This window comes from Aquarana catesbeiana, linkage group LG04 (assembly GCF_042186555.1).
Source record: "Aquarana catesbeiana isolate 2022-GZ linkage group LG04, ASM4218655v1, whole genome shotgun sequence".
In the NCBI taxonomy this organism is placed as follows: Eukaryota; Metazoa; Chordata; class Amphibia; order Anura; family Ranidae; genus Aquarana; species Aquarana catesbeiana.
The window spans coordinates 541100969-541118364 of record NC_133327.1 but is presented as its reverse complement, the minus strand read 5'-3'; the positions used below and the strand labels follow the sequence as shown (position 1 = coordinate 541118364).

The following is a 17396-nucleotide window of genomic DNA, read 5'->3' as shown; positions in this document are numbered from 1 at the left end:
ATTATTTCAAAGTTTTAGGGAGTCGTTAATAACTGGAATGGTACCACAGGATTGGGATAGGGCCAATGTGGTGCCCATATTTAAAAAGGGATCAAAGTCTTTACCAAGTAATAAAGAGTGAAACCAAGAAAAACCAACAATTAAGACACCACATCCCAAATAGTTACTGATGAGGATGAAATGGGCTTTAAGGCATAGAGCCTTGGGACTTTAAAAGTATCAGTATTCGGGAATTTAATCCAGATTGAGATTTGATTAAAAAAGAAATTTTATTATGACAATTTTTTAAAAAAAGGCCTAATAAAGGCCACATACAATACAGAGATTACAAAAATTTCCAAAATTTTATAAAATACAGTAGCAATTCATGATACAGATACCACTTATTCTCAGCATGTTTCGCTCTGTGGAGCTTCTTCAGGAGTCTGTATGTGGCATCATTAATAAAACTAGAAATTACATAGAAAAAGAAAAAATCAATATAATATGAAATGGTTGTATACAATTATTCATCATAAAGAGAACTCTAATGTAGAATATGTGCTATATTACAAATTTACAGGGTATTACATAAAGACATGTGAATCTATATATGTATTTTTATTATTCATATTTATTTATTATTTTATGTGTAAGCTAGACTATAGCAAAAGAAATGAACCTTACCCAAACAAAATTTATTTCAAACAGTTACACTTGGAGCTGGGGATCACCAGATCATAGAAAGGTTAGTCCATGGATAGCCCTCTCCCACTATAATCCTGACTCGTAGAAAAACTTGCAGAGATAATACATATATGGTCAGAATTGGCAGTGTCTTTGCTGAAAAAGACAGGACAAAATGATTGAAAGAATATATTTGCGTGGTTAGAAATATATAATTGAATTTTCTCAATAGAGAAAATCATTTATTAAGAGTACTTAGTTTTACCTTTCGTATACTTTAATTGGTAGAATCAATATTGATCACTAATGACATCCTGAGTGTTGAATTGGACAGGAACACCTTAGCCGTAGGATGTATAAAGTGAAAAAACTTGAATATAGCAGAAATGCTGGGGGAGATCTGGAGAGGGAGGGATTGGTGTCTGCCTACAACCAGACCAAACCCTAAACCGCAAAGGTAACCAAATAAGTTTTTAAAATAGTAGGGAAAGTCAGGAAGCTGCCATACAGAGTGCACCCACCTTCAAAAAGTATGACCGAAGATTAGGTTGGGTGACCTGGGAAGGAAAAATCCTTCCCTCCTTGCACTGTGGTGTCCAGCAGAGAAGTGACGGGGAGCAGAGGAAGTATTGATCTCCGAAGCGGCGGCGTCTGACATCACCACCGCTCCGCGGACGTACACAGGGTGTCACTGCGCATGCGCCCGCACCAGGGCGCCAGGAACTGCCTAGACTTGCAGTCACTGATCGCCATGTTTGAAAACACTTTGCCCTCACATAGTCGGAGGAGGGCTGAAAAACACTCAAGAGGAAGTAAACTGGACCAATGAGAACATCAATCATGGCTACAGTCCTAGAGGTAGCCCGGATGGGCTGGAAAAAGGTTGGAAAATCTAAAGCAAACTCAGGGACAATGAAGGCATTTGAGGAGGGGATCATTGATTAGGATCCACATCAAACAAATGCCTGGGTGTCCGTGCAAGCTAAAAAAGACGAACCAGGATAAGGAGAGGGCTACACATGGAGTAAAAGAAGAAGAACTAGCATAGTAATGCTTTTGGTTCATAGAAATGTCAGCTAATGATGACATAAATCAAGTATGAATGCAAGAATATTAAAAGGTGGTATATTTGACCAAAGTGAACAATAAAAATTAACTTATATAATATACTTAATATACATAATTATGGCAAGGTTCAAAAAAAAAAAAAAGAGGGGGGGGGGGGGGGGTTTAAAGAAAAGGCTTATAACTCAGGGCATCATTTAGGCCCGGGTCTATAAGAGCATCTAAATTTGAGATCCATTTGGCCTCACGCTGTAAAAGCATCTGGTCATAATTACCTCCCCTTTCACCTGGGGGGACATGTTCTAAGGCTACAAAGTGCATCATGGTATCATCAAATTGATGAAAAAGGCCCATATGGCGGCTAATAGGTGTCTCCATCCTTTTTTTGCATACAAGGGAGACATGATCTCTTATTCGATGAAAAAATTGACGTTTTGTTTTTCCCACATAAAAAGCGTTACATCCGCAAGTCATTAAATAGACAATCCCAACTGATTGACATGTAACTGAGAATTTAGGGGGGGTATAGACGGCCATTAAGAAGAGCAATGGTGCATGTTGCATGAATATACCTACAGAACCCACATTTATGACATGGTCTTGTACCTCTACTGGCATTGGTGGTAATAAGTGATGGATCATAGTGGCTGTGTACAATTTTGTGCTTTATAGATCGTGATCGTCTAAAAGTTATTTCGGGATAATTCTTTAGATGTTTAGAGACACGTGGATCCCCCATTGGGGTAGCGGGAGAGGGCTATCCATGGACTAACCTTTCTATGATCTGGTGATCCCCAGCTCCAAGTGTAACTGTTTGAAATACATTTTGTTTGGGTAAGGTTCATTTCTTTTGCTATAGTCTAGCTTACACATAAAATAATAAATAAATATGAATAATAGAAATACATATATAGATTTACATGTCTTTATGTAATATCCTGTAAATTTGTAATATAGCCCATATTCTACATTAGAGTTCTCTTTATGATGAATAATTGTATACAACCATTTCATATTATATTGATTTTTTTCTTTCTGGTTTTATTAATGATGCCACACACAGTCTCCTGAAGAAGCTCCACAGAGCGAAACATGTTGAGAATAAGTGGTATCTGTACCATGAATTGCTAATGTATTTTATAAAATTTTGGAAATTTTCGTAATCTCTGTATTGTACCTGGCCTTTATTAGGCATTTTTTTTTTAAATTGTCATAATAAAATTTCTTTTTTAATTTAAATCTCAATCTGGATTAAATTCCTGAATACTGACACCTTTAAAGTCCCAAGGCTCTATGCCTTAAAGCCCATTTCTTCCTCATCTTTACCAAGTAACTATAGACCTATTAGTTTAACTTCTATAGCTGGGAAGATGCTGGAGAGTTTAATAAATAATATTCTTACTCTTAATTGTCTAAGGTTATCAGTGATGTACCCCAAGGTTCAGTGTTGGGACCCTTCCTTTTTAATATCCTAATAAATGATATAGGGTCTGGGATTAAAAGTACCATTTCTGTCTTTTCAGATGACACCAAGCGATGGAGTGGAATAACGTCCTTACAGGATGTCTCCAATTTACAAGCTGACCTCAATGCACTGTCTAATTGGGCGACTATGTGGCAAATAAGGTTTAATGTTGATAAATGTAAAGTTATGCACTTGGGGGCTAAGAATATGCATGCATCATACATACTAGGGGGAGTACAACTGGGGGAATCCATAGTGGAGAAGGATCTGGGGGTTTTGGTAGATCATTAGCTCAATAATAGCATGCAATGCCAAGCTGTGGTTTCCAAAGTGAGCAAAGTCCTTTCTTTATTAAGAGAGGTATGGACTCCAGAGAGAGAGATATCATTTTGCCCCTGTAAAAATCATTAGTAAGACCTCATCTGGAATATACAATTCAGTTTTGGGCACCAGTTCTCAAAAAGGATATTGGGAAACTGGAGAAATTGCAGAGAAGGGCAACCAAGCTGATAAGAGGCATGGAGGAGCTCAGATATGAGGAAAGATTATAGGAACTGAATTTATTCTCTTGAGAAGAGCAGATTAAAGGGGGATATGATCAACATGTACAAATACATAAGTGGTCCATATAGTGAAATTGGTGTTGAGTTATTCCATTTAAGGTCATCAGACGACAAGGGGGCACTCTTTACGTCTAGAGAAAAAAAGATTTCATCTCCAAATACGGAAAGGTTTCTTCACAGTAAGAGCTGTGAAAATGTAGAATAGACTCCCTCCAGAGGTGGTTCTGGCCAGCTCAGTAGATTGCTTTAAAAAAGACCCTAAATGTACATAATATAACTGGGTACTGACATTTATAGGTAAAGTTGATCCAGGGAAAATCCAATTGCCTCTCCAGGGATCAGGAAGGAATTTTTTACCTTGCTGTAGCAAATTGGATCATGCTTTCCTGGGGTTTTTCATCTTCCTCTGGATCAACGGTGGGTGAAGGATTGTGTATATGGAATTGTATTTTTATTTTTATGTTTTGGTTGAACTAGATGGACTTGTGTCTTTTTTCAACCTGACAAACTATGTAACTGCAATCTGCGCTCAGCTATTCCTGGCATGCTGCAGTAGGTAGAGCGTACATTCTGTGCAGAAATCCGGGAAAACAGTTTTGTAGGGTCCCAATGTGTAATGATGGGTGAAAACAATCATATTCTCTCACAACTAAACCAGCCTTTCATAGCCAGCCCAGTGCTACGGCACACTGGGATGCCATCTAGGTTGTTCCCCAGCACAGAGACCCAGCTGTTACTGACTGGCTTCCTATCGTGTGATTATTTTGATAGTCAATCACAAGTGAATCAAATACAGTATGCTTTCAGGTGTTTTTGAGTTGCTTTAAACTAGAACTACAGCCAAATATAAAGCAAAATTCTGCAGCTTTTTAGGTGTTTTCTCTGTGTTCTTTTATACCTCCCAACTTTTTGAGATGGGAATGAGGGACACCTAGCAGCAAAAGTATGCAGGCATAGGACACACCCCTGGCCACGCCCCCTTAAAGGAGAATTGTACAAAAAAAAAACAAGATTGGTTAAACCTACAAGTGCTTTTTTTACCACTACTATTCCTTTTATATTGGCTTTTGTCATTTACAAATGCAGCAATTTAGAAATCAGATGAAAGGTTTAGCGCTGGAAAACACTTTTTGAAAGATAAAAAGTGCATTTTATGTACATCTATATAGATCAGACCAAAATAAGGGACAAATGAGGGGGAATGAGGGACAGAGGGACATTGTTCCAAATCAGGGACAGTCCCTCGAAATCAGGGACAGTTGGGAGCTATGTTCTTTGTTTTACCGTACCCTACAGGCAAACTCACAAGCTTACCCATTGACCCTGCCAGACCAGTGCAGATTTTTCTACTATTATTATATTATACAGGATTTATATGGGGCCAACAGTTTGCGCAGTGCTTTACAACATGAGGGCAGACAGTACACGTACAATAAAAATCAATGCCGGAGGGATCAGAGGGCGTCCACGGCTCATTAACCATGTGATCGGCTGTGTCCAATGTAAACACGAAGATGCCGGTAATTGGCGCTCCTCGTCTCACACTGACAGAGTGTAAGGAGAGGAAAGCCGATCAGCGTCATCTCCTCACAGGGGACAGCTAGGTATGTAATCAGGGCACTGATCATCAGTGCCCTGATTACAATTAAGTGCCCACCTTTGTCACCAACCATTGCCCACCAGTACCAGCAATCAGTGTCCACCAGTGGCAGCAGTGCCCACCACTACCCACAAGTGCCACCAATCAGTGCCCATTAGCGATGCCAGTCAGTGCTGGCTATCAGTGCCCATCAATGCCCATCACTGCGGTCGATCAAGGCCCATCTGTGTCACCCACCAGTGCCACCTATTAGTGCTCATCAGTGCCACATATCAGTGTCCATAAGTGCGGCATATTAGTGCCTCCTTATCAGTGCCACCTAATCAGTGCCCATAAGTGCAGCCTCATCAGTGCCCATAAAGGCCACCTCATCAATGCCCACCAGTTCAGCCTATCAGTGCCCATCAGTGCCGCCTCATCAGCACACATAAGTGAAGGAGAAAAATTACTTGGTTACAAAATTTACTGACAAACTAAGTAAAAAAAATAGTTTTTTTCAAAATTTTTGGTCCTTTTATTTACTTTTTGTAAAAAAATAAAAAACCCAGCAGTGATTAAATACCGCCAAAAGAAAGCTCTATTTGTGTGAAGAAAATGATAAAAAATTTGTTTGGGTACAGTGTAGCATGACCGCGCAGTTGTCATTCAAAGTGCGACAACGCTGAAAGCTGAAAAATGGCTTGGGCAGGAAGGGGGTGTAAGTGCCCTGTAGGCAAGTGGTTAACAATCAATGACTCAATGGCTTCCCCACTGACAGCTGAAATGTAAACAAAACAATGCTGGCAATAGAAAATTACGAAAAAAAACAGCGTGCCACTCAATCCATTCCAGGCCCTTCAGGTCTGGATTTTAAGGGGAACCTTAAAATAGAAAAGAACAGAATTTAAAAAAACAATAGAATAGAATGAATATAACCATTTCCCAGTTCAAACAGAATCAATTAAAATTTGAATAGAATAGAAAAGATTAGATTAGAATAGGAAGATGGTTATATTCTTTTTATTGTGTTCTATTGTTTTTTTTTCTATATTATTCTGTTCTATTCTATTCTAATCTATCATTTTCTTTTCTATTCAAATTCAATTGATTCTATTAGAATTTTGGGAAATAGTTATATTCTATTTGATTCTACTGTTTTTTTTATTCTATTTTCTATTTGAATTCCAGAAGGTTATATTCTTTATTTTTTATTCTATTCTTTTTTATTCTAGTCCATTTGTTTCTAATGTACTTGATTTTTTTCTTCTATTCTCTATTCTATTTTGTTCTGTTTTATTTTATTAAATTCTATTCTTTTATTTTCTGTTATTTTTTTCTATTCTATTCCATTTTTTTTCTATTCTATTCCTTTATCTTCTATACTATTTTATTTTTTTTTGGAAATTGAAAAACAAAACGAAAACTTTTCGAATTCGATAGCTTTTAGAATTCGGAAAATTTGTATCGATTAGAATGCAAACCTACAAAACGAATTCCAAAAACTTAAACGGAATTAAACAAATGTATGCAATTAACGAATCAAAACTAAACAAATTGTTTTGTTCTGCACATGTCTAATGAGCAGGCGCCCCCCCTCCTGAACCATACCAGACCAAAAGCCCTCAAAATGGGGGAGGGGGTGCTTTGGGGTGCTTTTTGCCCCCCCCAAGCACCTTGTCCCCAGCCCAAATCCTCCTCTTCTCGGGTCCCTCACCAGAGCTTCTGGCCCCTCTCTCCTGTCAAATGCCCCCACACAAGCAGCCTTCTATGGGGGCACCTGAGCCGAGTCGCAGCTCCGTGTGTCCATTCAGACGCGGAGCTGCAGTTCGGCCCTGCAACCTCTCTCTCCTGATTGGCTGAGACAATCAAAGTCAGTTAGCCAATCAGGAGATAGAGTCCCGGACAGCCGAGGCACTCGTGCACATCGCTGGATTGAGATGGGGCTCAGGTAAGTAGCAGGGGGGCTGCTACACACAGTTTTTTTAGAATGCATTAAAATAAAAAAACCTTCTGCCTTTACAACCACTTTAAAACCTTCTGCCTTTACAACCACTTTAAAGTATAACTAGAGGCAAAACTTTTTTTGGATTTGGATAGAGGGTGAGGGGTTAGAACCACTGTCAAAATTTCATTGCTGTCTATGTCTCTATTAGGGAGATTCACTCTCTAATTGTCCTAATTACTAATATCACAGGGAATGAATGTGAGGGTGAATCTAAAAGTTTGTATTGCCACAGTAATAGAGGGGAGATCTCCCAATCGGGACATTTGCTTCCATGATAAGAGGGAAATCTTCCAAATAATCCAGGAATGGATATAATTATTACCACTGTATTAACTTTTCTCATTGCAGGGATTGCTTTTTTTGTCTTCAACCGTTTTTATAACCTATTGTTTACAGGAGACTGTGATTTTCACCATCATTTCAAACTGTTTTTTTCATGGTTAATGACATCTTACAAACGACAACAAATTACCTGATAAAAATCGGATGTCTGTATACCAATTCTCTGGATAGGTTGCAGCATAAACCATGCAATGACCTTGTAAGAAACCATTGTATGAACAAAATATCACCGCCAAAATGACAATGTATAAAGGTGTAGGTCTTCCTTTTGTGATTACTGAATAGATAAAGGACCTAGAGAAATGTAAAGATACAGAAATTAGGAGATTGTGTAATTTAAACAAGACAATACTACAGCATGTAAACAGTAACAAATGACATACAGAATGTGAAGAATTTTTAATTCTGCTTCTCAAATCCATATTACTAATATTATAGGAATGTATAAAACATTAGCAATATTCATTTTATGCATTTTTTTCTCTTATTTATGTTTGTAACCTAAGAAATGTCAAGAATGATCAAAATCCCAATTTGATATGCATATAGTATGTATTTACAGTATCTTTTTGAAACACTTGATAATATAATTTGCCTTGACACACTCTGCATAAACCTTTTTTTCCATGCAAATACAACTGTATAACTTTTTAATTCTAATATATGGAATTTTAATTTTGCGTAGAGTGATGTCATTGTGGCCCCAGCCATTCAAATAGTCATAGCCCGCGAACCCAGATGGAAGACCGGGTGAAAATGGAAGCCCCAACAGAGGTTACCATGCGCCATTGAAGGGCTTCCTTTGAAAGGGAAATATAACATATAACATAATGTGCTAGTATGTGATGTGTACTATCACACTGAGCCATAAACATGCAGAGGGACCTTTTTTTTTAAGTATAACTAAAGGCAAAACTTGTTTTGGACTTGGATAGAGGGTGAGGGGTTAGAACACTAAATCTTATTGCTGTCTATGTCCCTATTTGGAAAATTTACGTTTTAACTACCCTAATTACCAATGTAATAAGAAATGAATGTGAGGGTAAACCAAAAATTTTGCATTGCCACAGTAATAGAGAACATTCGGGACACTTTTTCCCACGATGATCCTCACATCACATCATGATGAGAATTTTCCTCACATCAGAATCATATCTTCATTGTCCCACACCACTTGTTGTTCTGTCCACCAGATGCTTTATACTGGTTATTTGTACCTGTGTTGTTAAATTTACATGCAAAATGTGTAATTTACTTAAGACAATCATATGTGGTGTGCAGGCTCCATCTAGCTTTCCTTTTTGGTATTGCTGCAGTTCTGTTTAATTGTTTATTGTATGTGTAAATAAGGAAGTTGTCAGCAAGCAGGGAATTCTGGGTAGAATCTTGGCAGGAAGTGAACCATCCACCATTCTTTTCAACACATTGCAGGAAGCAAGTCATGTCTTTCGCAATCTATCGCCATCACCCCTTAGAGAACTTAAAAAGTAAGTTTTTATTATCTGATCTTGTACCGTATATCGTTGTTTATGCAATGTATGCTGTATTGTATGCAATATTATACTTATTGAGGTCTACTTCTGTTATTTTGTAGTTTCACCTGGCTTGTTCTAATAAAACTGAGATCAAAGAAATATGGTATCTACAGTTATTGGGATAAGAAGGTTTAGCTAGCTGTCCCAGAGACAGAACACTTATGAATTAAATATATTAAAAGTGCAGCCCAATAGTTCAACAAAATAAGAATTATTATTCACTATAAATATTTTTGTACCCATCTCAAAACAAAAAATCAAAAAACTGCTACATGCAAAAACTTAGTACAAGTGTCCGTCAATAGACAAAATGTCCACAATTTTTTTTTGCGGGCAATTTATCGGGGAAATGGCTGGTATTGGCACTTCAATCATCCCAGGCACCATGGTTGTTATGGTGTCAGGATGATTGAAGCGCATTATTTCTATTATTACATTGTTTTATAAAGTGAAATAGTTCAACTCGCCATAATGTAGAATCAGTGGGAGCCTGAGTGTGTCACTTGCCACCGTCGCTTACCACCAGATGCAGATTGTCCCTTGCCACGTCACCTGCCACACGTTGCGGACTGTCACTTGCCACGTCACCTGCCACAAGTTGCAGACTGTCACTTGCCACGTTTTGTGCCACAAGTTGCAGACTGTCACTTGCCACGTCACCTGTCACTCGTTACTGATTGTCACTTGCCACGTCACTTGTCACTCGTTGCCGATTGTCACTTGCTGCTAAGGTGAGGATTTTCTCTTGCTGTGTCCAAGAGTCGGGCAGCAGAGAGATGATGTAATCTCTCTGCCCACGGCTGCCTGCACAGCGAGGGTGGAACTGCAGGGGGGGCAGTGAGAGATGTCATCTCTCTGCTCCCCCCTCTGATCTCTCACCCGTATCTAGTTTCTCAGGGGGGCCACGTAGCCCCCCCGGATCCTCCCCTGGTACCACATCAATATACTGTATGAATCAAGTCCTTCATTTATCTTTGTGTATGAATAAAAGTGATTTTAAAATCCTATATTTGTCTGCTTCTCATAAAGACATGCTGAGTGTCTCTTATGAGAATGAGAATGCTTTGTACGCTCACCTGCATTTATGGACCTACACAGCCCACTTTTAAAAATTGTGTAGCATTGCCTACTTAAGACCATAAGATTGGCATCACCTCTGTAAAAGACACCACTCGTTCACTTCTGGGTTTATGGAATCACAGACTCCGCCCAATGCGTTTCATCAGTACTTCACATGACTTTCTCAAGGGGATCATTTACTATATTGTGATGCATGGGTTTAATGGACCTGAATATGTAAATGTGTATATTTACAGCATTTTTAATAAAGAGGGACATTTTTATGGAAGTATTGTTTTTATGTTCTGAGTTGAAGAATACCTCAACTCAATAGACAAAAATGTCCACAGTGCCACATCAATATATGAATCAAAAGTCTTTAATTCATCTTTGTGTATGAAGAAAATACATTTTAATATATTATATTTATCCGTATTAATAAATAAATATGCCACTCAATGTGCTTGTGCCTGCTTCTCATAAAAACATGCTGATTTTCACCACCTTTCACTCTGTGCGCTCACCTGCATTTATGGACCTACACATACCTATAGTGCGCCTTCCACTTTAACCACTTCCCATCCGGGCCAATTCTGGCACTTCGCTCTTACATGTAAAAATCATATTTTTTTTCTAGAAAATTACTCAGAACCCCCAAACATTATATATGTTTTTTTAGCAGAGACCCTAAAGAATAAAATGGGTGTTGCAACTTTTTATATCACACAGTATTTGCGCAGCAATTTTTCAAACGTGTTTTGAAAAAAAAAAAAACTTTTATGAATTAAAAAAACAAACAAAAAAAAAACCCAGTAAAGTTAGCCTAATTTTTTTTGTATAATGTGAAAGATGATGTTACGCTGAGTAATTTATATACCTAACATGTCACGCTTTAAAATTGCACACACTCGTGGAATGGTGCAAAACTTTGGTACTTAAAAATCTCTATATATATATTTTTTTAAGGTTATCTGTTTAGAGTTACAGGAGGAGGTCTTTGGCTAGAATTGTTACTTCCGCTCTAACGTTCGCGGTGATACCTCACATGTGAGGTTTGAATGCCGTTTACATATGTGGGCACGATGTTCGCTACACTTTCCCTTTAAAAAAAAATGTTTTCATCACTTTTATTCCTATTACAATGAATGTAAACATCCCTTGTAATAGGAATAGTCATAGCTCCCAACTGTCCCTGATTTCGAGAAACTGCCCCTGATTTGGAGCAATGTCCCTCTTTCCTCCTCATTTGTCCCTCATTTTGGTCTGATCTATATAGTTGTATATAAAATGCACTTTTGTCTTTCAAAAAGTGTTTCCCAGTGCTAAACCTTTTATCCAAAATCTAAATTGCTGCATTTGTAAATTTCAAAAGCCAGTATAAAGGAATAGTAGTGGTAAAAAAAAGCCCTTGTGGGTCTAACTAATCTTTTTTTTAGGTTAATTCTCCTTTAAGGGGGCATGGCAGAGGGGCGTGTCCTATGCCTACATGCTTTTGTTAGTAGGCGTCCCTCATTCCCATCTCAAAAAGTTGGGAGGTATGGGAATAGTGTGTAACAGGTCCTCTTTATGGAGAGATGTGGGTGACCCCACATCTCTCCTCTAGGCAGGAAAGACTGAGATCAAAAGAAAAAATAAACGATCTTGGACTTTCCAGCCAAGTCCCTGGCAATGTTTACTTCCGCCGAGTGTGATGTTATAACGTCGCGCCCGGGCCTCCGAAGCTCATAGAGTCCCCTGGAAATCTCTATGCTCAACTTCCGGCACCGGTGGATTCCTTCTCTGGGTCGCTGATCGCACTGGTGAGCCGGTAGAAGCACTGGAAGGTGGCGGCAGGGGGGGTGTCCCCTCCTGCTGCCTGTAAGAACAATTAAGCAGCTGAACTGATACTATGATTGTTCTTACAAGGCAGGGAATTGCCAGCTGAAAAAGATGATGTCTGGATGATGCCTGTAGCTTAAGGCATCGTTCAGATATCCCCACTCAAAGTCCAGGATGTCATATGACGTACCTTAGGCGGGAAGGGGTTAAGGGGCTTCAAAACACCTCTTGTGGATATCTCAGGATTTGCTATCAGGAATCCTCCCTTAATAAATTTTCCAAAAAGCAGAAGGGATTATGCTAATACTCCAATGGATGTACGCTTCAACGCAGAACATAAAAAAATTATTGTGCTTACTACCATAAAATGTTTGCTCTTTGTTAAAAATGCTGTAAATATACACTCACATTTTCACTTGCACTTAGACCGGTGCACTACAATAGAGTAAGTAATCACCATGAGAAAGTCATGTGACAGTGATGAAACGTGTCGAGACCGAGTCTGTGGTGTCATTCCGTAAGAAGTGGACGAGCGGTGTCTTTTACAGAGGTGATGCCAATCTTTTGATCTTAAGGGGGCAATGCTTTATGAGAAGCAGGCACAAGCACATTGGGTGGCATTTTTTTTTATATACAGACAAATAAAGGATATTAAAATCACTTTTATTCATACACAAGGATAAATTAAGGATTTTTGATTCATATATTGATGCAGCTGTGCAAAGTAGCCAATCAGTTCTAATTTCAGCTTGTTCAGTTAAGTTTTGTCAATAAAACTTGGAAGCTGATTACTATGTAATCATGTTACTATGCAGAGCTGCCCCAGATTCTGTGTGCACCAATTTTAGTAAAATCTCCCCCTTCTCCATTGACAGACACTTGTACTACTTTTTGCATGTAGTAGTTTTTGATTTATTGTTTTGTGTTAGGTACATATATATTTATAGTGAATAATAATTTCTCTTTTCTTGAACTATTGCGTTACACTTTAAATATATTTAATTCATAAGTGGTGTGGGAACACATATCAGTGTGAGCTGCAATTAGAATGATTATATGCACAGGTAATTTGACAATTAGTAGGATTGGTTGCGTAGAGGTTTATTTTTAATTATTATTTGATCCCCTATTTTCCTATTGAGTGCTGGGTGATAGTGCCCTCAGAAATACAGTACAAAACTTTAAAAAGATCATAAGAACACATAATAACAAAGCAGAATATGAGATGTTTTTGCAAGGGTGCCCTTCTCCACTAACCACCAATTTAAGGGAAATTTTCACTGTCTGCTTTTCTTTTTTTTGTTGTGTAGAACAGGCGTGTTAAGAAATGATCGGCATCAGGTGTCAAATACACTAGTTTTTTTTTTTTTTGCACCAGCCTGCTCTGTGCAGTACAAGCATGATGATTATTTACCTAGGAGCCATAGTGCAGGTCGATGCTGACGTGATACGTCAGTGATAGGGGAGGGGCCTGATGGCGGCGCCAGTGTGAGCGGACGGAGGTGGCCCAGGTGAACCAGCGGGAGCAGTGCGGGGTGAGAGACCACAAAAGCTCCGGCGGATGAAAGCCTCCCAACCTACCAACAGCAGATAACGGTCTCGAGCGCGGTCTCGAGCAGGTGGGGAAGGAGTGTGCGGGAGGCCCGGTGCTGGATAAAGGAGCGGAAGAGTGCACAGTGATCCTGTCCGGACCGGCCGGAGCCCGTCCACCCATACCACCTCCTCCCGCTACCTTCCCCGTGTATCCCCCCTGACCATTCACGAGTGGGAGTAAGAGAGCAGCCGGCACTTTTCCAAGGAGTGTGGAGCAACAAGCGGACCAGGATGTCTCTGGAGCTTTGCAAACTGCACTATACAACTCATTAATGGACTGACCAGAGCTGCTTTGGAGGATAGGAGTTAATTGACAGGACAAAGAAGCCGGGATCCCTCCATCAGTCTGACACACCGCAACACCGATCTAGGTAAAGAGTCTCTGACGGAGACTCTTTACCACGTGATTAGCCATGTCCAATCACGGCTGATCACAATGTAAATAGGAAGAGCTGGTGATCGGCTTTTCCTCACTCGCGTCTGACAGATGCGAGTAGAGGAGAGCTGATCGGCTGCTCTCCTGACGGGGGGTCTGTGCTGATTGTTTATCAGCACAGCCCCCCCTTGGATCCCACCCAGGACCACCAGGGAAGCCGCCCAGGACCAACAGGGAAGCCATCCACACTGGACCACCAGGTATGCCCCCTAGACCCCCAGGGAAATACTAATCTGTGCCCAGGCAGCTACCAATCAATGCCCAGGCAGCTGCCAATCAGTGCCCACTCACAATGCCTACCACTGCCAGTGCCACCAGGGATGCCTATCAGTGCCATGTATCAGTGCCACATATCAGTGCCCAGCAGTGCCGCCTATCAGTGCCCATCAGTGCCACCCATAAGAACCCATCTTTGCAACCTTTCAGTGCCCATCAGTGTCGCCTATCAGTGCCCACCAGTGCCACCCATGAGTACCCATCAGTGCCGCCTATCAATGCCCATCAGTGCCGCCTACCAGTGCCCATCAGTGCCGCATATCAGTGCCCATCGTCAGTGCCTGCTCATTGGTGCCACCTCATCGGTGTCGCCTTATCAGTGCCTGTCAGTGCCGCCTTATCAGTGCCCATCAGTGAAAGAGAAAACTTACTTATTTACAAAAACAGCAACAAAAGCAAAACTTTTATTTTTTTCAAAATTATTGGTCTTTTTTTATTTGTTTAGCAAAAAATAAAAATTGCAGAGGTGATCAAATACCACCAAAAGAAAGCTCTATTTGTGGGAACAAAATGATAAAAATTTAGTTTGGGTACAGTGTTGGATGACAGCGCAATTGTCATTCAGACTGCGACAGCGCTAAAAGCTGAAAATTGGTCTGGGCAGGAAGGTGTATAAGTGCCCTGTATTGAAGTGGTTAAAGTCTAGAAGAGTGCTTTAAGTATAGGAACTGTTTTTTTTTTTTTTTTTACAGCTTGTGCCTTATGATTGCCCTATGATTGTCCTACATGCCAATATCCCATTTAAAGCACTAACCGATTAATAAGTGGAGCTGAGTCAGCCATGTGACATGGCTGTTAATGAACCCGAGAGCACAGATTTCAAAAGAGTGCTTTTAAGTATAAGAACTGTTTCTTTTTCACAGCTTGTGCCTCATGACTGACCTATGATCGCCCTATATACTAACATACCATATAAAGCACGAACTGGTTAATAAGTGGAGCTGAGTCAAGCTGTAAAACATATTGCTATTAACGAACTGAGAACACAAACTCCAGAAGTGCGCTTTAAGTATAAGAACTGTTTCTTTCTTACAGCTGTGCATTATGACTGCTTTATGATTGTCAGAATATAGGAAGGGAGAAAGGAGAGGAATAAGGGATGACAACTTGCCATCATAATTTAAATTATGCCAGAGGGATTTGAGGTCATAGGTTCATGCTAATATACCATTTAAATCACGAACTGGTCAATAAGCGGACCTGTGTCAAGCTGTCTGATATATTGAGTTAAGTTAGGAACTGTGACCACAGATACCGAAGTGTGCATTAAGCACAAGAACTGACTCTAGTCTACAGCTGGTGCCTTATGTATGCCCTATGATTGTTCTCCTTTTGATAAAGGAAAGGAAGGGAAAAAGGGAGGAATAAGGAAAAAGGGCAAACAACGATAGATAAACAGAATGGGACAGGAAGCTGTAGGGAGTGAAACTCATTGAAAATATAGATCATCCGGGGGGAGGAAGAAATGAATAAAAGTGAACATGAGAGGTCGGTCCCAAAAAGCGACTGAACCCAAGACCCCAAAAGAGAGTTTAAACACGAGCACAATCCAGAAATACCTCAAAGACGTGAGTTCAAAAAGTCCTGGAATGGAAAGAAAGCAACAGGGAAGGGAAGAGGAATGAGCCGGTGAAACAAAAAGTGGATCAAGGGGATAAATCCAGGGAAGATATGGACTTTGAAGGAGAACTTGATCTAAGCAAAATGGAAGAACAAAGGAATATGTCTCAAATTTCAATGCAAATGGAAATGATGGAAATGTTTGCTAAAGTAGAAAACTCGATTAAAATGGAGATCACGAATGTAAGGATGGATATGGGCCACCTGTTGAGGAGAGTAGAAGAAGCAGAGGAATTAACAGGAAAACAGGCCCAAGAAATACTAGAACCAGGGGAGGAGATGCACCTTGCAGAGACAAAATAATCTATACTTCCAGAAGGCAGGTTTTACTATTGATGCTTTGTTCCTCACTTGATCACTATAGATGACAGAAATAAACTTTTTGTCATATGTTAAAGGTCTTAACTCCCCTGTTAAGTGTAGGGATGAGCCGAACACCCCCCGGTTCGGTTTGCACCAGGATCTGCAAACGGACCGAAAATTTGCGCGAACCTTAGAACCCCATTGAAGTCTATGGGACTTGAACGTTCAAAATCAAAAAGTGCTAAATTTAAAGGCTAATTTGCATGGTATTGTCCTAAAAAGGGTTTGGGGACCTGGGTCCTGCACCAGGGGACATGTATCAATGCAAAAAAAAGTTTTAAAAACTGACGTTTTTTCGGGAGCAGTGATTTTAATGATGCTTAAAGTGAAAAAAAAAGTGAAATATTCCTTTAAATATCGTCCCTGGGGGTGTCTACAGTATGCCTGTAAAGTGGTGCGTGTTTCCCGTGCTTAGCACAGTCCCTGCACAAAATGACATTTTTAAAGGAATTAAAGTCATTTAAAACTGCTTGCGGCTTTAATGTAATGTCAAGTCCCGGCAATATGGATGAAAATCAGGGAGAAAAACGGCATGGGTACCCCCCAGTCCATTACCAGGCCCTTTGGGTCTTGTATGGATATTAAGGAGAACCCTGCACCCAAATTAAAAAAAAGAAAGGCGTGGGGCCCCCAGGCCCTATATACTCTGAAGAGCAGTATACAGGCGGTGCAAACAAGACAGGGACTGTAGGTTTGTTGTTAAGTAGAATCTGTTTGTAATTTTGAACTGGTACATTTTTAAAGGGTAGCTCCAACCTAAAAATCTATTTTTAAGCTTTTTGGAAAACATAGGGAAGGGTTATCACCCTTGTGACATTTGTTTTGCTGTCTGTGCACCTGTTCAGAAGATTTTACCTCACTTACTGTCCCAATGACAAATGTTTTTTGACAATTTGGGGTTTTTAGTGAAACAAGGATTGGTGATAAAGCATCAGTGGAGAGGAGACATGTTTTTCCCATGTTAACTCTTACAGGAGAGAATTTCCCTTCCCAGAGGTAGATTTCATCTCA

The 17396-nt window shown here is 39.9% G+C and overlaps 1 protein-coding gene across 1 annotated transcript in view; it reads right to left on the bottom strand.

The window, feature by feature from the left end:
* The window catches only part of SRD5A2 (steroid 5 alpha-reductase 2), a 169416-nt gene that overhangs the window by 32104 nt on the left and 119916 nt on the right, over nt 1-17396 (bottom strand). The window contains exon 2 of the mRNA XM_073629158.1: nt 7816-7979. Coding sequence (XP_073485259.1) covers nt 7816-7979 — 164 coding nt within the window. The remainder of the gene's footprint in view (nt 1-7815; nt 7980-17396) is intronic.